General features: G+C 35.3%; 2 protein-coding genes across 6 annotated transcripts; both read left to right on the top strand.

The window, feature by feature from the left end:
- Positions 1–1,106: 1,106 nt before the first annotated feature.
- LOC130466083 (uncharacterized) lies at positions 1,107–2,267 on the top strand. 2 transcript variants are annotated; one of them, XR_008926103.1, is made up of 4 exons: positions 1,107–1,145; positions 1,236–1,344; positions 1,500–1,900; positions 1,998–2,267. XR_008926103.1 is itself a non-coding variant. In XM_056834813.1 (3 exons), the coding sequence occupies exons 2-3, from the start codon at positions 1,517–1,519 to the stop codon at positions 2,037–2,039; spliced, it is 426 nt and encodes a 141-aa protein (XP_056690791.1). In that variant the 5' UTR covers positions 1,199–1,344; positions 1,500–1,516; the 3' UTR covers positions 2,040–2,267. The 2 variants fall into 2 exon arrangements, 1 of the variants encoding a protein (XP_056690791.1); XM_056834813.1 differs by lacking the exon at positions 1,107–1,145 and having other exon boundaries at positions 1,199–1,344.
- Positions 2,268–9,101: 6,834 nt separating this feature from the next.
- On the top strand, positions 9,102–20,112 carry LOC110801971 (exosome complex component RRP45B). 4 transcript variants are annotated; one of them, XM_056837930.1, is made up of 10 exons: positions 9,102–9,256; positions 9,378–9,522; positions 12,488–12,697; positions 14,705–14,800; positions 14,884–14,998; positions 15,999–16,079; positions 16,166–16,354; positions 18,656–18,918; positions 19,298–19,356; positions 19,746–20,112. In XM_056837930.1, the coding sequence occupies exons 2-10, from the start codon at positions 9,386–9,388 to the stop codon at positions 19,964–19,966; spliced, it is 1,371 nt and encodes a 456-aa protein (XP_056693908.1). In that variant the 5' UTR covers positions 9,102–9,256; positions 9,378–9,385; the 3' UTR covers positions 19,967–20,112. The 4 variants fall into 4 exon arrangements, with proteins under 4 accessions (XP_056693908.1, XP_021863072.1, XP_021863074.1 ...); XM_022007380.2 differs by having other exon boundaries at positions 9,110–9,267; XM_022007381.2 differs by lacking the exon at positions 9,102–9,256 and having other exon boundaries at positions 9,379–9,518.
- Positions 20,113–20,222: the final 110 nt, after the last annotated feature.

Here is a 20,222-nt window from a genome sequence, read left to right on the forward strand (position 1 = left end):
GACCCGTTTAATCCGACTCGTTTCAACCCGTGACCCGTTTAATCCGATCCGTTTTTAATCCGATTCGTTTTTAATCCGTGACCCGTTTAATCCGAACTAATTCCGATCCAACCCATGACACGTTTAATCCAAACCAATTTTCGTTGCTAGAATTTTCTAGTTATTCAAGGCTAATCTCCTCTCACCAAATTTAATTCAAAGCTTAATATTCTGAAAATATATATCGAGACCAATATAGTCGTTTATTGTATGGTTATAGTCGTACAGATTGTTATCATCATTAATCCATAAGATATCCAATTTCGTATATGAAAAAATTATAAAAACTTGATATTCTGAAAATATATATCAAGACCAATATAACAAGATCTTACATGATAACATTTTGATGTATATAAATTATAATAGTGAGAATCTACGGTCAAAGTTTTCATACTTTGGACATATATTTTAAGACGTAAAGAACTTTCAGGAATGGAGGTAGTATTAAACCAAGTTATACAATATACTCAATAACTTATATTATTGATCTTAAATTCTTATTACTTTTAAAAGCTAGTTATTGTTTTCGTCCCCTAATTAAGCCATCGATATTATAATATATAATTTGGAACCGAACTGACCCAAATTCCAACCTGCTACCAAATTACCCGATCCGATAATTACCCGAACCAATATAAAACTGAATCCAATGTAACCAGGCTAAAGTTGTTTCAATCCAACCCGTTTTAGTCTGTTACCGATTAATCCGATCCGATATGAATCCGATCCGATATGAATCCGCCCGACATGAATCCGAACCCGTTATAGTCCGACTAAACCCGTTAACAATCCGTTATATTCCAATCCGATACGACCCGACCCAAACCGACTACAATCCGACCCGTTTACAACCCAATCCGACATGAATCCGTGAATAAAATCCGATCCGAACCGTTAGCCAAATTAATCTGTTCCAATCCGATCCGTTTCAACCCGAATCCGATGAGTCCGAACCAAACCCGATTCATTGATCCGATTTGACACCCCTACTTGGAGTAAAATATATTTTTAGGGACTCATCTTTCTTTATTTTCATCATTTGGGGACTCACCTTTTATTTTTCATCATTTGGGGATCGATGGTGGAAAAGTGGTTATTTTCCGGTGAGTTTGACTTTGCTAATATTAGCGTGTACATTAAAACAAGCAAGTAAAATTAAAATTCATTAAACAAAGCTATTTTTTTTTTAAAAGGAGATAGAAAATACAAGTTAGAGCAGACTCCTGACTCTTGGACGACCCTAAGAGAAATTCATGAATTATCTCCATTCTCTTTCAAAGAACATACGCTAATCTCAGCCAGGTATTACATCTAATTCACGTTCTTCCTTTGCAATTTTGACATTTAGCGTCATTAGACAACAATTTGTATATGTAATTGGTTAGGGTTTAGGGCTTTAAGTAAAATTTTCAATTTTTTGAAGGAAATTCGACCAAATTTGTGTGATTACATAACAGGTACTTAGGTTGTTGCAATGGAACCAAAACCATGCATTGTTGTTCATCACGGTGGATGTTGGAAATCAGTTCATGGCGGTATGGGATACGAGGGTGGGTCTACCACAATATTCAATGATTTGGCCGAGGATTTAGATGCATCATATCTTAGAAAATTAGTATCAAATTTGGGGTACACTAATCTAAGTAAGTTGCATTATTTGGATCCTAGGAAATCTATTGTTGATGGTATTAGGTTCCTTGGATATGATTATGGGGGAGAACAAACTTTGCGGTCAACGACAATAATGAATGACAATGCTCAATTACCATCACAATCAACACAAAATAGTGTTACTTCCTCTAATCATAGCTTTATTGCTCCAAACGGAAGAAATTATATATACTCTAAGGCATTACAGGTATTTTTTTTTCCTTAAAGCCTCCATGTTGAACTCATTCTTTTTACAATAAAATCAAGTAAACTTACCAACTAATAAGCCATAATCTTGTTGCAAGGATTTGGCTAACAAAAATAGAGGCCACTACAACCGAGATTGATCAGAAGGTGCAAAAGATTTTAAAGTCCAGGTAAATTCATTTCTCTACTTATAAGCTAGACAATACTACTTTGCTAAATGTGTAAAATGACTCATCACTTTGGAGCTGGGATTACCTGATATGGGATTACTAGAGCAGCATCTATATGGCTTATGTTATCTTGTCTCGTTTTTTTTTTTTTTTTAATTTTAAAAAAAAAGTAGCCTATGTAAATGCATTCACAAGGTGCTCAAACTCTCAAATTACCTTGTTGTCTAATGCTTCGATCTTTTTTTTGGTATAGTACTATGTGTCTATGCCTTCTCTTGGAGCTGATTATTTCTCATTTTTATCTTGAATATTAGAGGTTCAGATGCTATATATTGTCATTAATATTTCGTTCCAATATTTCTTTAATTACATTCAATATAATCATTGTCACTTAACTAGCTGCAAAATCTTCATGATCTTCCGGTACATGCATGCTGCATTTCACATGCAATATCTTCCCAACAAGCTAGCTGATTCTAATCGAGAATGTCAAAGTTTTTGAGTGAAATTTTGTAATCTTACGACCTATGGTAGTTCTATATACTTAAGTTAATTAGTTATATAGTATGGAGTACTAAATAGCATTAAACCATTTATGAAAGACAAGTATTTACCCATGAAACTAGTTGCAATTTTTTGGGGCTATTTTGTGGTTACTAATTTCAGTGGTCATATTATGACCGGAATTTGCAGTACAGTTTAATCTTCATAAAAATTGTATTTTGTTTTTATTTTTTATTTTTTAATTAAATATTGTATTTATTTTATTAAAAAAAAACCTAAGCTTGTCGGAATATTATTTCTCCGGCCACCGTCGATCCCCAAATGATGAAGGATATAAGGTGAGTCCCCAAATGATGAAAGTTATGAAAGGTAAGTCCCCAAAAGTATATTTTACTCCCCCTACTTGTGTCCCAAGAGGGCTTACCCGGCAATGGCCCGCCCCATGGATTAGAAAGGTTTATATAATTGTAGCGGGCTTAATGTATACAAGTTACTGGTAGTGGTGATGCTAATTTTTTAGCTACATAAGTAATTTTAAACTTCTAGGTTTTTAATTTGTTTATCCTTTTACCAATTTATTACTCCACCTTTTATAAAATCGGTGAATTTGTTTCTCTTTTGTTTTTTTGTTTTTGGTTTCACAAATTCTTATTTACAAATGGGTGTACAATAAATATTGTACACCGAAGTAAAAGTTGACTTAAAATGCTTTAAAGTTACATTTATATACGTAAAAGTTATCTATTTTTTAATGATAAATTTTTCATTTGAATAAAAAATTATTTCTTCAAAATCACTAATAATGTATAAATTAATCATTTAACCCTTTAAAATGTTTATCTATCAACTTTTTAATTTTATAATATAAAAGTTACAGAAAAATAGGTTAAAGTTACGAAAAACTGCATAAAAGTTATTTTGGTGTACAATAAATTTATTGTACACCTTGTGCGCGCAAGACCTTTTAGTTTTGTTTTAGTTTTTTAGTATTCTTTTTCTTTGCAGTTTACTTAATTTAAAAATTCATTTTTTAACGAATTTGTATAGGTGTGAATAATTTGTGTTTTAAATTTAAAGAATTATAAGTTATAACCCAAAATTTACAATTAATATGCCCAATTTGTAAAAGCCCCAAATTGGGTATAAACCCCAATTATAGAGCAAAAACATTAAAATTGTTGCCCTTTACGAGCAAAATTATCCGTGTATAAATACAAATTGGACGGATTATCAGTAACAAATCAAACCCATATACTAATTTTGTAATTGGAAACTTTAGTCTAAAGTTTATAGGGAGTTTTTTTTCACGCAGAAACGAAAATATTAGTCTATACAGAGTATTTAAAAAGGAACACCATAGATTATTAGAAGCCATGTGGCATCTCTCCTTTCATTCATCATTTTGTTTTGTTTTATTTTCAATTTTTCTTTATTGTTTCTATGATTTTCAACTTCTAATGCCTCTTCCACTCCATTTTCCTTATTCAACATCAAGTTATGAATAGTCTAATATACGCATTAGTCTCTTCCACTCCACCCATTTAACATCCAATATTTATTCAACATATAATTTTTATATTTTTCCAACCTTCAAAGTACACCTCTATTTAATTCATATATTACCAAAAATCAGAAGTACTCACTAATTAAAACTTCAAAAGACATCTGAACAACCACTATACAACCGCTCGTTCTATGAACGGGCTCAAAAGCTAGTTATATTATATTAGTGGCCGAAACTTTAAAACAAACAAACATTGCACACACAAAAAAACAAACAAAAAATTATTCCCGTTTTTTTTAGTTGAAATAATTGGACTTTTGACATTATTCATATTTATTTTGACTATCACTTGTGATTAATACTATAGTTATGTGAGGTCTTGTTATAATATCAAACTAGTGTGTGGGCCGGGCGATGCCCCGATCGCTACATTGAATAGTTAAAATTTTAGATTTTTCTTGAGCTCAATATTTGACGAAATGCATGTATACCTTAAAGTGAAAAACATCAATTAAGTTTGTCAATTACACAGACACACTACGTGTAACACCCCGACCTCTAAATAACTTATTAAAGCATAATTGGCAGCGGAATTAACCTAATTCGGTCGGGACATTACCTGCCGTAACTCCCTCTTGGGAATTACAAGGCAACCATCAATCATAAGCTATTAAACTCCAAAATTAACATAATAATCCTTTATAATTCCTTAATAAAAGTACGTAACTTAATCAAGAATCTTTACTTAAACTTTACAACTTAATATTAACTTAGGTGAACGTTGTAATAGTGAAATCCTCGACACTACTCGTTTCCGTGGTCCCCAACAGTACCTAAAACGGAAAACAAAACGGTGAGCCGAAGACTCAGTAACGAGTTACCCTAGTATCGTAACATCATTTCAATTCATTTTATTTAATAACACAGGGAGAATAGAATATAGTAAAACATTTAATAAATCATTATTTCAAAAGCATCATTTTGAAACATCATTTCAGGAACATCATTTCAGGAACATTATTTCTTTAACCTTTTTCCTTTTAACAGTATTATTCTGGTCGTCAGGACTTTACAGGAAAACATGGTAGGACGTCTCCTACGAACAAGGGAAGCCAGTGCTTCATAACAGGGGGAGTCAGTGCTCCATAACAGGGGAAGCCAGTGCTTCTTATCAGGGGAAACCTTGGTTCCATATCAGGGGAAGCCAGTGCTTCTTATCAGGGGGAACCTTGGTTCCATATCAGGGGAAGCCAGTGCTTCTTATCAAGGGGAGCCTGGGCTCCACATCAGGGGAACTTGACCAGTTCTTACACTTTCATTTATCATGTTTACATTTCTTTTAATAGAACATTAATCAGGAAAAATCTCATTCAATCAGGATAGTTCAATAAAACCATTAAATCTCGTTATTTCATAAAATCATTCTTTCAGGAATAATAATTCATTAAATCAATACTTTGCATAAAGTTGCATTATCGTAAATCAATTCAATCAAAACATACTTGTAATCCCGCAAATCATAAAACATCATTATAAAACATCAATCATTCATAACATCATTCGTACATAAATACATTTCGAAGGGATTGCGGGTACTAGCAATAACCGTTACCTCAATTCCACGGTTTGCTAAGCCTTTCGTTGGTTCGTTCTTTCTGAGCTCCGAGTCCGAATTCTTTCAAAATATTAACTTACTGGATTAGTATTATAACGATAAATACTTAAAACTAATATTTTATAAATAATACATTTATAGATATTAAGTTTTAGAATAATTAATTTAATAAAAATATAATCTTTGAAAATATTATTAAACAACATTTCAATCAAAATATTTATATATTTCATAAATCGATTTACATGATTTAAATTTCATAAATTAACGAAAATATTATTTACACCAAAATTACAGTCAAAATATAAATCTGAATTTATCATTTAAATTTCATTTAAAACAAATAATAATTGATTAACATGAGTGCTTAAGGAGAATGAAGCTTACTTTAGGGTATTGGGCCAAGACAAGAGTTGGGCCTTAATGTGAAAAATGAAAGAACCAACTTCCAATTACTGGAACTCGTTCTCTCCCCTTTTTTTTTTGAAACTGAAGCGAAGAACAGGGGAGGGCCGAGACAGGGGAACACGAAAGGGAGGAGGAGAGGAAGAAGGTGGCGGCTGGGATCGGGTTTCTCGGTGTCGCTGGGTGGTACCGGAACCTCGCCTGGGAGGCGTCGGAGGTGGGGTGGTTCCGAGGCGGCGGAATAACAAGGGGAGGGGAGAGGAAGGTCGAACAAAGCATGGGAGGTCGAGGGTGTTTCTGGGCGGCGTCTCGCCGGTTATTGGGGACAGAGGTGGGTTCACATAGTGGAGAGGGTGGCTGGGAGCGGTGGTGCGACGCTGGTGGTGCCGCAAGGGAAGAAAGGAGGAGGGAACAGGGGAGTGGGTGGCTGCGGGGGAGGCGAGAGAAAATAAGGGAGGTGTTGGGTTGAGTGTTGCGTCGGAGATGGCGGTGAGGGTGGCTGGGAATGGGGGCGCAGCACGGTGGTGCAGTTCGTGAAAGAAAGAGAGGAGGAGGCAGGGGAGGGGCAAAGGTCAAGCGAGGAGAAGAAGAGCAAGGTGAGGGGTGTGGTGCTCGGCGGTGAGTGGTGGTTAGGCGGTGAGGATGGGCAGTAGTGGTGGTGGCAGTGGTTGGTTTCAGTGGCTGATGGTGGTGGTTCGAACGAAGCAGTAAACCAGGGAGGGGTGGTTTTCCGTTTTGGTTAAACTGATTTGGTTGGAAAAATGGTGACAATTTGTGGCTTGTTTATAGTGTGAAGTTGAGTGAACAATAAGCTGAAATTCTTGGGAAGCAAGGAATGAATTTAGACTGAATTGTGGGTGGAGAGGAATGAAGGAATTCCTTCATTCTTATTCTTGTTTGTATGCTGTTGTTTGTACGTGAATAGCAAGGAATGAGAAAGATGCCGATTTGTTCCTTAGGGGTATTTTGGTCATTTCATATAGTTAGGCAAGATTTCTGAAAATTGGTTTCTATTTTAGGCAAATGTTTAATTAAAACTAAGTTTTGAAATAATTCTTTATAAAAAATATCGTTTAACGAAAAATAAATTTAGTTCCCGAATGAAAATAAGAACGTTTCAAAATTATTTAAAATCCGAAAATATTAAGATTAAGCTCGTAAATATGAAATTAAATTATAAAATCTAAAATTAGTAATTCGTGTAACAATATTAAAAATTCAAGTGAAATAAAACTTCGTTAATTAAAATAGAGTTCAAAATTAGTACTTAAAACGTTTTTAAATTAAATAAAAACAATTAAGCATAATTAATTGAGTTTTAAAAATTCGGGGTATTACACTACGTCGTTTATCATGCCAAGTAATTTTTCAATTAGATCATCTTACAATTGTATAATTTGTTTTCTAGTGGAACTAAGTGCTTCAAATTAATATCACCAAATTAGATATAAGCAGCCATGCAAGGTATTTCTATAGTTGATGCTTATGAGATTCATGACATCATGTTTCTTCATAGTTGTCCTAATTATTTTTTATTATTTTTTTTCAAAATATTCCTTAGAAAATAAAAAATCAAATAAAAATTTAGTTGGTTTAGACTTCATGTTAACATTTATTTATAAATTAATGTGAAGAAATAAACCACAATTGGTGGTTGGTTAAGGTGGTAATGAGAATTATCATTCAGACATGAGGTCTAGAGTTCGAACCTCGTTGTATTGATTTTTGGTTATCCATGACATGACATACCACTTGGTGAGTGAATGATGTGGCGCAAAGGGAAGAGTACTACGTGACACATAGACGTTTTTCAAAACGCCTTTTAATATATTAGTATAGATTTTTATAAGTTTTACCTGTTGATAAATGAAGATTTATAATATCATCTTCTTTTAAGTTCACCTGCTGACAATTAAATATATTAATGATTGAAATAAAGTACGTATTACATTAATGATTTCCGACAAAATTGCTAAAGGTTGTCCAAATTTCCGAAATACGCCTCTACTTCAATTAATTTTCAATCTACCATCCACGCCAGCAAAGAAAATCGATCTATCATTATTAACGAGCCAGGACTACATTGCCAACTCAATTAGCAAAGTAGTCCACTAAATCCCCAATTGAATAGGCAATATAAGAGGACTACATCGCTAATTGAGTTGACGATGTATTACTTTTAACTTTTGTTTTAGTAAGTGAAAGTGGACAAACAAAATTGCCAATTGAATTGGCGATACATGGCTATAATGTCATATAACTTGCCAATTCAATTGGCGATTTTACTATTCAATATCGCCATTTGAATTGACGATTTTGTTATAAAATATTGCCAATTCAATTGACGATTTAGTGCTGAACCGCGAAAATAAATTAGACATAATAACGTAAATGGTAGATTGAGAATTTATTGAGAGGGGAATGATTTATGAAATTTTAACAGCTTTTAATATTTTTGCTGGAAATGAAAGAAAATAGTAAAAAAGAAAAAAAAACAGTATAATAATGCAAAATTAAAATGCTACGGAGTAGTATCTTCTAGGGGTGTTCATCGATCCAAATCCGGACCGGACCAGATCGGACCGAAGACCGAATTTTGATAATTCAAGACCTGAAGACCGGACTGATTATGCTTGGACCAAATTCGGACCGGACCAGACCAGAAAAAGCGGTCCAAAATCCGGACCGGACCGGTTTGGACCGATTGTAGACCTATTTCTATATATTTTTTATTTTTTCTAAAAATATGGTAAAAAAGAAAAAATATATATAATAAAACCAATTATTTAAGGCATTTTTTGTAAGCTAAAATAAAATATCACAATATATTCATATTTACAACATACTAAAGGAGAGAATTAAATTTTGAATAGTTTATATTATATTTTATTAAGGAAAAATCGGTCCAGTCCAAAATCGGGTTATGGACCAGACCAGACCGGACCGGAGCGCAAATTGGAACTTGATATTTCTCGACCCGAAGACCGGACGTATTGCCTTCGGTCCGGTCCGGTCCATTTTTTGGGTCCGGACCAAGTTTTGCTCACCCCTGGTATCTTCACCGATTCCCACCCCGTCTTTTCCAGTTCCCATCAAAGCAGGACGTCCCCCAAACTGCGAATTTGAGGATCAACTTCTCCCAGAAATCGAACTCCAAAAGTCTCTATCTGGTAAATCACTCAATTTCTTTCACTTGAACTCTTTCGATTTCAAACCTTTAAGATTTCGTTGATTGCAATTTATAGTTGTTTTGAACAAATTGTAATTGGGGTTTATACAGTTTGAGCAATGGAGCAGAGATTAGCTAATACATGGCACATGTCTGTAAATGAGAAGAAATTTATAGAAACTGCATTGCTTTCGGATGTTAGAGCTGATGGAAGGCGCCCATTTGACTACCGCGAATTAACAATTAAGTTTGGTAGGTGAGGTTTTTGCACAACTATCTGGGTGTCCATTTTGATGTGATTCTAAACTATGTTGCCCGTATCATGGTATGAGTGTTTCGGGGGAGATCTATGTTAATATACGAGATTGATCAAACACACATTTATGAAGAATTTAGTTGCTTTACTGATCATGTGTACAAAATTTTGTAGGAAGGTCTATGCTAATATCCTGATTGATCAATCTCACACATTACGAAGAATTTAGTTGCTTAAGTTTTCATGTGTGCAAAATTTCATAGGAAGGTCTATGTTAATACCCGAGGTTGATCAATTTCAAGAATTAGTGGCTTTTGTGTTCATGTTTGCGAAATTTCATTTGGGAGGTCTATGTAACTATGTTAATATCAAAGATTGATCAATCTCACACATTATTGTGGCTTTAGTGTTCATGTGGGCGAAATTTCGTGGGAAGGTCTATGTTAACATCCGAGATTGATCAATATCACACATTACTAAGAATTAGTGGCTCTAGTGTTCATCTATTAATCGGATATTAACATTGACTTCCATAAAAATCTTCAGTTATGTCATCAGCGGGAGTTTTGGATGCGTTATCAATGTAATGGTCTGTTTAGTAATTACTCCGTGATGTGTTTTATGTCTGGAGAGAACGATAGATTTTAGGATCGAGGACTGCTAGTTTTTAGGCTTTGACTGATAAATATGCTTATCTTTGCTTCTGTTTAGTTGTGGGGATCAGTGAGTAAAATTACAGAGGATTGGGTTGTTAAGTTATCACATGCTGCTATTGCTGCTTGTGTCTTACTTGGTAGTATTGCTGAAACAAGGCTTTTGTGGGACAAGGTCCCAATTGTTTATATAGACATGTAGTTATGAAGAGAAAGTGGGAGCTCGTGTGAGATGCTTTCTACCAAAGAGGACTTCTAGAGTTGTAGATGTTGGATTGAGAATTTGTAACTTTGATTATGTTTTTTGATGTATTTTGAACTGTTGTTTAGTGTTTTAGTTTTGGCTGGTAGATTTAGAAACTAGTGGATGTGTTGTTGTGGTTGAGGTTAGGGGTTTTCTGAAGCTGTTGCCTGTTGGTATTGGGATTGTATTAAATCGAGGTAAAACCTAGCTTGTATAGGATCCCACCCTCCCATTGGGAAGGGCATTTTCCCCAAAAGGGGTTTTTCGGCTCCAAGGCCCTTTTGGCTGTTAAGGGTTTGAGGTTGTTGTAACAAAGTACTGATTTCTATCAAAAAAGAAGCTCCCACTTGCTGAATTCGCCTACAACACGACTCTCAGTCACTACTCATGATGTCGATTTACTCTTTATCTTGTTGATTTCATTCCTATTTTTAAGTAGGAGACTTTGAGCAACTTACGAAGAAGAAGTAAGACATGTTCAAGCTCACTTGTGAACAATTTGAGCTCAAATGGAGAAATGAATGTCAAACCCAAGGAACTATCTAGTAAGATTTTCAAGCAAGGTGATTCTATATGGATGCATCTTGAAAAACAATGAATTCTTCTCTTTGTATCTCAATTTACTGAGTCCTTGGGATATTGATCCTAATAGTTCTTTTCTTTTGAGGAATTGCCACTAGAATTATATGACATGGGCTGGGTTGGTTTAGTTTCTGATTTGAAGATGGAAATGCAGTCAATGCACTCAATCCGGTAGAGGAGAACATAACACAAAGCCATTCCAAAAGGGTATGGCTGGAAGAAACTACCCCTGCAAAGGGGAGGGGACGGGGGGGGGGGGGGGACTGAAGAACTAGTCTAACTATTCTAAAATTCTAAACTATATTTCCTTGTTAAAGCCTTTCTATTTTCTGTTTTATCTCAAATTAAGTCAGTTTTTTTTTTCTCCTTTTGTTTCTGTTTATTTTTGTTATTTGGAGCTTCGAAGTTGAACTTTAAATCCTAGTAAGCTGTCTTTTATTTAGCTATAACTTCTGCAAGTTTATGTGTTATCTTTTTGCTTTTTGTAAATCTAAATTTTACTACCCAAAACTGGTTCAAAGCTGAAAAGAGGAATACAAAAATAGGGAAAGACGACCCTTCTAGAAAGGCTTTTCCTATAGAACATCCTTTACAAGCTACAGTAATCTAGAACCCACAACAATGAGCCTTCTTAAGTATAATATTTCCCAGAAAAATACATATTTATCTATGCCCTCAATAATAAACTGAAATCCAAAAAAAAAATACTTGGAAAATATGAACATTTATAAAGTGTCTATAAGAGAACCAGAAATATATAAACATTTATAAAGTATTTATAAGTGGTCCGTTATCCGTTTTTCTTACCTTAGCGAACCACGAATTAGCTAACATTGTTTAACAATAATTTGTCCTAGCGAGAACTAACTCAAATGCTGATTTTTTTTAATAAGTTATACTTTGTTTTGCTTACCTTAGCGAACCACGAATAAGCTAACATTGTTTAATAATAAGTTATACTTTGTTTTCCTCCATGTTTATGTACAGTGAATAAATTCAGCAAAGTTGGGTTATTCTTAGTTTTCATTGTGTGTAAACAATCCTAATTTTACAATTCTTAGTGAGTCTATGCTTGGCGAGATTTCCTACTTTATGTCGCTTATAACCTTCAACAATCGACCATTATTTCAAGACGTTTGTTTTCTGGAAATGTTCATCAGAGAACTCAAAAATATCCATATAAATAAATGGCATGCATGACTAGAGCTGCTTGTTTCACACAATTACTTTCACATAGGATTACAGTGATTGGGGACTTTGGAGTGTATGCTGCGATGCCGGAAGCTAAACTGTCTTTTTACCGTTCTAGACTCTTAAGTATAAACTATTAGACATTTAGTTGGGGTGAGGAAAAGATGCATACATATAGGTGTCTTGTTCCTGCATCTTTGGCAGGATAATTGTTGGATTTTGTTGTGGTTGTTGGCTTGTTGCTTGCTCATTTTGTGGGTGAAGTGTAATTATTCTTCATTGTGAATAATTGCAGGGAAGACGGATCAACTGAGGTACAGCTTGGCCAGACTCATGTTATGAGCTTTGTCACTGCTCAGCTAGTTCAACCTTATAGAGACAGGGAAAATGAAGGATCACTTTCTATTTATACAGAGTTTTCACCTATGGCTGATCCGTCATTTGAGGCTGGTCGTCCCGGGGAGTCAGCTATAGAGTTGGGACGCATAATAGACCGTGGTCTGAGGTTTTTCCCTGCTGATATCTACCTCTTGATTTATTTATATAAGTGACCTTGTGTTTCCTTACTTGATCTATTGTTAAGTGTTAGTATATGTTTTTCCTTGATCTATTGTTAAGTGTTAGTTTATGTTTTTCCTTGATCTATTGTTAGGTGTTAGTTTATGTTTTTCCTTGATCTATTGTTAAGTGTTAGTTTATGTGTCAATAATGTCATGAAAGTAAAGCCTACCCTTCCTAGAATAGTCCAAATCTAGAACTTCAACAACTTCTTTGGATAGCAATTTAAGAACGAAAGGAGGGAAGAGTAGGAGAGGAGAGGTTAGGGGAGAATACTTTTTTCTTCTGTTTGGATAACAAAAAAAGCGAGGAAAGGGAGGGAGAGGGAATTGTTCTCTTCTAACATGGCTTAGCTGGTAATAGAATAACTAAATTTACTTCAGAAATTCATTGTTAGTTATTGTCTTCATGCTTTGATAAATTCGATGTATCTTCTGTTTTTTTTTGGGTGTTTTGTCACTTCCAATATTCTTTCTAGAAAGTAGACACTGACTTTCTCTCCATTTATGAGTGCAAAATTTGAGTTGAGACTTGAGAGAAGTAAGAATACCAAACTTTCTGGAAAAATAAGTGACGGGGAGGGAGGAGCGGAATTGGGTTGTTGCTTTGTTGGTTAAGTAATGGGTGATTGATTGTGATACAACCATCACTTCCAGATTATTGTTAAGCCTTGTACCCCTATTTTCCCTCCAAATCTTTCCAACTTTGCGGAGTTTTTTTCTTGAAGAGTTAATAGACGAAAAAAAATCTATTTCCCTCATCCCCAAAACTATTGATCCAAACAAGTGGAAATACAGCCCTCTCTTTAGTTTTTCTGTTCCCAGAAATCTGCAATGGTAAAAATTGACCCTCTATAATCTAGATGCAAATTACTCGATAGGTAATTGTTATAAATTGTTTCTTTTAAATTTAACTTTGATTTTATGGGTTGCTATTGTGGGTGTTGTAGTGGTGAAGGTGTTGGCTGAATTTCATTTTTGCGTTGTAATGATGGAGTTGGTAGTGACGATCAGTCATATGGTGATATGGTGGTGATGTTGGCAGGTTCTAGACAGGACTGGTGGTGGATGTTGCGGCGACAAGTCGTTGTTGGATTGGAGTGTTGGACTGAGGTTGTGGTGGACATGGAGGTAGTCACATAGACAAGGAAATTAGGATAACTTTATTATTCTTTTAATCTAATTAGCTGATAGGTAGGGGTTTCCTCTAAACCCACCCACCCCCATGTATTAGAACCTGATTAAACAAACACCGAGTATGTGTTTGGATGATTCCAAACCCATACGGCCATACCTATACCAAAATAAGCCAAACTTAATGCCCCCCATAGGTGTTTGGGTTTACTGGGCCGTATATTAAGCCGTGGCAACTACAAACCATCCAAAATGCTTGCAGTTGGGACTGTTGTCGCGATTGCTACCACATTCGAGAGTTGAAAGCATTCAACGCCTGAGAAAAATCATTTGGTTAAGGGGATTTGCATTGATATTCTTGAGTTGTGTATGCGGAAACCCCCATTTCAAGGGTCACATATGTCCCTCCGGAATTGGACCTGAATTGCAGGTTGGTGGTATCTTGTGTCTGACAGTGTCCACATATGTTCCCAATGGTATTTGCTGGTCTTTAATTATTTAATAAGATCCTCATGGATGCTGCAATTGTTGCTTTATCAGCCACTTTGACACAAAACTGATCACAAGTGTTGGTTTTGTGAAGTCTGATCAAGATACAGGATTCTCTGTTGGAAATTTAGAATTGTGCCTCTTCTGAGTGACCTTTTAAGTCTTGTTCACTAACTCTATACTTGACACTTCAGAATTATCCTTTTTTTTGTTTTTTTTTGCATGGTGCAGTTTGTGAGTCATTGTATTAAAAAAGGCAGGTTGTGATTCAGTTTCTCATTGTGTAGGAACATAGATGTTATGATTTTTAAAATGTGAAAACTATGCTGCAGGGAGAGCAGGGCCGTTGATACAGAATCACTTTGTGTCCTTGCTGGCAAGTTAGTATGGTCTGTCCGCGTTGATCTTCACATCATTGATAATGGAGGGTAAGCTGTTATCTTCCTGTTCCGGAGAATATCTCCCAGCCTTTACTGCTAGATCTTTACATATAATATCTTGCTGGAAACAGAAATCTTCTTGATGCTGCAAATGTTGCTGCTTTGGCAGCTCTTATGACATTTCGACGGCCTGAATGTACACTTGGAGGAGTAGATGGGCAGGAAGTAATAGTACATCCACCAGAGGTGTGTTCGTACCCTTTTAATTAAATCCTTGTTTATCTGGCTTATTGATTAACCTGAAATTCATGCATGTAATAAGTTCGTACTCTATGTGTGATTTGGTTGGTAAATGTTTGTATCTTATACTTTTTTTTGTGTGTGTGTGTGGGTGGGGGGGGGGGGGGGGGGTTACGTGGGTAACTTTAGCGATGCCAGAATAATAATAATAATAATAATATTATTATTAATAATAATATTACTTATATTATTATTTATATTATTGTACTTATATTATTATTATATTTATATTATTATATTACTTATTATTTATATTTATATTTATATTTATATTATTATATTACTTATTATTATTATTTATTATATAGTTATTTAATTATTAATTATTAATTATTCTTTAGTTATTAGTTAACATTTATTATTTATTATTTGTTATTTGTTATTTGTTATTTATTATTTATTTCGGTAATATATTAAGTTAAGTTCAGTTCAGGAGCATTCAGTTCAGTTCAGTTCAGCTCAGCTCTAAAGAACAGGGCCTAAATCAAATAATAGTTCCTTATCTAGATAGACTAATATGCTAAGATCACCAACCTAATAAGATTCCCCTACCCATTTTTTTGGCCATGCGTTTCCACTCTTCTCCTCACATATTTGTGCTATCCCTCCATTGATTACTTGTTTGACCACTTCCCATCATCTGGGCTGTTAATAAAGAGTTCTGTTCCTTATAGTGATCATGTGCTGGTAGTCATTTCAATTGAGATTAGTGTGTGGACACAGGGTGCCTACTAAAGTGTGATGATTTGTTATCTGCTTTAAATTTACACTCATCCCCCAGTTGTATTGGCAACAAAGTATCTGTTCTAGTTGTTATGCTATGTGGACACCCTATTTTCTGGAGATAGGTGTTAAGCAGAATCAGTATCAACATACTCTAATTAGATAAACGCGAGGGACGATCAATTTATTTGATTATCTGTTTTCTTTGATGTTGCCCTGGCAGGTTCAGGAACCACGTGCGTTGATAGTTCACCATCTTCCTATAGCGGTGACATTTGCATTTATGACTGAAGATAACATTTTGGTAAGAGGTGAACATACAAAACAATATCCTTGTCCTGTTGGGCATTGTCAGTTGGGTGGGTTCAGTATGTAATGTATTTGACACAGGTGGTAGATCCAACTTATTATGAAGAGGCTATTATGAAAGGAAGATTTATAGCTACAATTAATGCAAGTGAAGATGTATGTGCCATTCAAAAGGCTGGAGAAGTTGGTATCGCTCCAACTGTTGTTATGCAGTGTCTGCAAATTGCTGCTGTGAAGGCTGCTGATATTACAAGCAAGATTGAAAGTGCTGTAAGATCCATTGATTATCCCTTTCGGTTCTATAAATTGCACAGTAGTAAAAATGGGAAATGAAAATTAGAATGAAAAAGTGGAAAAAAAAAGTGCAAATACACAATTTTCAATAATTTTTTTTTAGAAACATGTTAGGTGAAAGCACATACTGAACCCAGAACCAATGTTTTTGATTTGAAATGAGACCATCTAACTTCAATACAAAAAATGAAGGTACTTATAAGTAGTAGGCTAAATTGAAAGAGATTATTAGAAGGGAAAGGTTAGGTTTGGAGTTCAAAGATCCATGATTACCATGAGAGAAGAACTTGGTAGGTTTTTGAAAAGATATTTCCCCTATTTTCTTCTTGTTTCTTAGTTTCCAAGTTTCTGAAATAGGAAATTGGAGCTTCATCAATATTTTTGTGCATCATAGACAATTATCTTGTACCTATACTGTGAAATTGGTCTTCGTCACTGTCTCACCCTCATATGGACCCATTACCATGTGACTGGTTTGGGACTGCCACCCAAATCGAACAGAAGCCTACACCCTCTCTTTATTGCTCAAAGAATTTGAACAGTCTGAGCACTTGTCAGAGACTTCACAGGTAAATACTGAGGCACCATCAGCAACTAGACAATAGGGTATTGTATTTTAATAGCCAGCAAGAAACAAAATCCATTGGGCTTATCCGCCGGCTTCCAAAAAGCCTGATATGCCCCCTCATTGAACAGCAACAAACATTTTCAATGTCAAAACCTTAAATTTCTTATTCCTGACATCCTAACTAACCCCTTATAATCCCAAGTGAATGTCCTGGTTGGTTGTTGTAATAGGCCGCTGAATTCCTTGCCCCTCTGGCCGCACATCATGCTTCCTCTTTGTTGTCATTTTTTAGTTCTTGCTGTTCAGCTGGAGAGATGACATCGACCAGAGCTCCACTTATGTTTGAGCCTCCTTGTATACAATGTATGAAAGTGCTTTATTATTTTAAGAAGTGTTTTTGCATAGCTTTTATCTAAATTTTAAGGTTCTTCCCATAAGCAAGCTGCATACCAGCAAGGCTTGAAAATTTCTCATATATCTCATTTGTACATTTAAGAGTCAGACTTGAATGAATATAGAACTAAAATGCAGTCTGTTCCTCATTTTCTCAAGTATGATTTTTTTTCCTTGTGAGGAAGTCGAGTGCGGGAAGTCAGTGATCTTAGGCTCTTAGGTGTGTTACTTTATGAAGAGTGATAAAGCTTCATACTCGTTTCGGAACTCTACTGCTATTGGGTATTCCAGCTGGTGGGAATGAGTTGTTCTTGGGCTCCTAAGGTGTATCATATACTTGATTCTAGGGTATTGTACCTAAGTGAGTGAGTTCTTAGATTCCGTTTGTCATATCCTTGATTTCTGGTTTGTCTCTTTCTTTTTACATCCTTCATAGACATGTAGTTCATATGAACTGTTAGCTTCCCTCTGCAGTGTACGAGTAGCAGCATAGGACTTTAAGCATAAACTAGGTTCGTTTAGTTTAGCATACACAGTTGGTGCTTACCTTGCATAAACTAGGTTCGTTTAGAAATCTTACACATAAATTATCTTTCTTACTTTTCTTATCTTTGCCCATTGTTTATCTATATTCTGTAGTAAAGTACTACGTAGTAATTCATATTTAATTCCCACTAATATATTTACCATCGTCTGATACTGTTACTTTTATTCAGTTTGGAACTTGTTTTTACCCTTTCTTTCCCTTTCTCTACTTCTGTTTTTGGTCCCTGAGATCTTTCAAAAGAGGAAGCAAAACTACATATATCCTGTGAAAATTTGTGTACGTGTATCTCGTGGTGAGAAGTACACTTAGTAACTGAAGGAGTAATCAAATGATCCGTCACTAAATTGTTGTTTACCTAAAGAGAGCTGACTGTGTACCCACTATTTGGGTAACTTCTTAATTTGGTATGATGACTTTAAGAACACTGCCTACATAAACTAATTGATTGAATATAGCATCCACTAACCGTACGTTTTACATAAACCTCCTGGCGAGCGGTTATATCTTGACCTCAGTGAAGCATGTAATTAAAACTTATACGTTTCACATAACTTGTATGAACCGTAGCTCACTGCCCCCAGGTCCCGATTGTGTTTGGTGGTATATTTAGTGTTATTTATTATTATTTTCTGTAATGGTTTTTTCCCCCAAAATATGGATGGAAGGGGGGGGGGGGGGGGTGAGTACTGTCAGAGTGTCAGCCTGTGCTATTTTCGTCTGAGTTTCTCTAGGTCGAGTTTCTGATTTGATATTATTATGAATACACTAGGTCAAATTGTACAACACTGAGAGAGAAAATCGAAGTGTGAAGCGTCTGTCTTCTGTGGCGCTATTGAATATTAGTTCACCGAGTTCAACTATGACCGATTGCAAAAGCAATTCAATATGTGAAAGAACAGTAGTATTGCAGCAGATGCGGAAGTCGCCATCTCGAGAACGCCATATAAGTGAAAGCAATTGTATGGAAACTGAAGCACCGTCATGTAGAGGGAAGGAAGATGCTAGTAGGCTTATGAAGGGTCCTTCATGTTGGTATGCTTTCTGTGTTTAATTTCAATGAGAGTGTTTAATTTCAATGAGAGTGTTTAACTTATGTGCCCATTTACGTGTCACATTAATGACTTGTGTTTTTTACTTTTATCTCGAGTAAATGCTCTTAAAAATGACTTACCTGATATGGCTGGCTGAAAATTTGGATTAGGTGTAGTTTTCACATCATTCAGGTTGAGCCTCTACTGGAATATTTTGCAGAGGCTCACCTGGTGTGTTGTGCTTCATTTAAAAGTCGGTCATTTTTCATGAAATTTAATGTGATTTCAAACCTTCACATTACAGAATAAAACTCTGCTAACTTTGGTTGTGGAAACTGAAAGGATTTATGGCATCTACTTATTTTGTTGCATTTTGACAGGGATCCATTCTCCAAGGGTGTGGATTCGAAACATCTGAAAGCTTCTCTTGCGTCTTGTGGTAATCATCTTGTTCAACTATGAAACAATTTATTTAAATTAAAATGTTATTTTACCAAGTTGATTGATTTTGAGGAATACCCTGAAAAAGATTCCGCAGTGTCTTTGTTCTTTTTGTCAATGACCCAACTTAATTGCAGGCTTTAGGTTGTCATTAGCTATGGTGAAATGTTGTTGGAATTTCTCCAATAGACTATATTTAACGTATCCTTGTAGCTATCTAGTGGATTCAGGATTAATTGGTTTTGACTTGGTTGTTTTATTACCCCATCGTTAATAGTTGTTAACCCCTTCGTTAATAATAGTTTGTGTTTCCATGGATGAACCATGAACCCCCGCCCCCTTGCTGCATCTATGATTTAGCATAATTACATGTTTGGTTCTTTGTAGGTAAATCAATGGCTATCAAGGAGAATGAAAAGATTGTTGAAAGCAAGCTATTAAACTTGGAGGTAAACTCCAGTGAGATACTAAAGAAAAGGAACTCTTTGGCATCATCGGATAAAGCTACCGACGTGTTACCAAAATCTTGTGAGATCAAAACCCTAAAGGATGCTGTAAAACCCAAGTCAATGAGGAGGAAGGTGATATCTGCTTCCAACACGAGGTAGTTGGCCTTATTGGCAAGGAGTAGTATTCATCCAGGGTGCCTTTTCTTTTTCCTCTTCTATTAAAATGGAAATTCTATGTCGATTATGTGGATATGTAATGGATATTATACATTTTTAGCGTGTTTTGTTCCAATGCCGCTTCCTAATTTTCTAAGTAACCAATACCGCTCACATAGTCTTCTGAGTTGGACTTCATTATATGAAGCTCACCACAAATTAAAAGGTGCACTCGGTTGTATGCAACTCTACATACAAG

The sequence above is a fragment of the Spinacia oleracea genome, chromosome 1 (assembly GCF_020520425.1).
Source record: "Spinacia oleracea cultivar Varoflay chromosome 1, BTI_SOV_V1, whole genome shotgun sequence".
Classification (NCBI taxonomy): domain Eukaryota; kingdom Viridiplantae; phylum Streptophyta; class Magnoliopsida; order Caryophyllales; family Amaranthaceae; genus Spinacia; species Spinacia oleracea.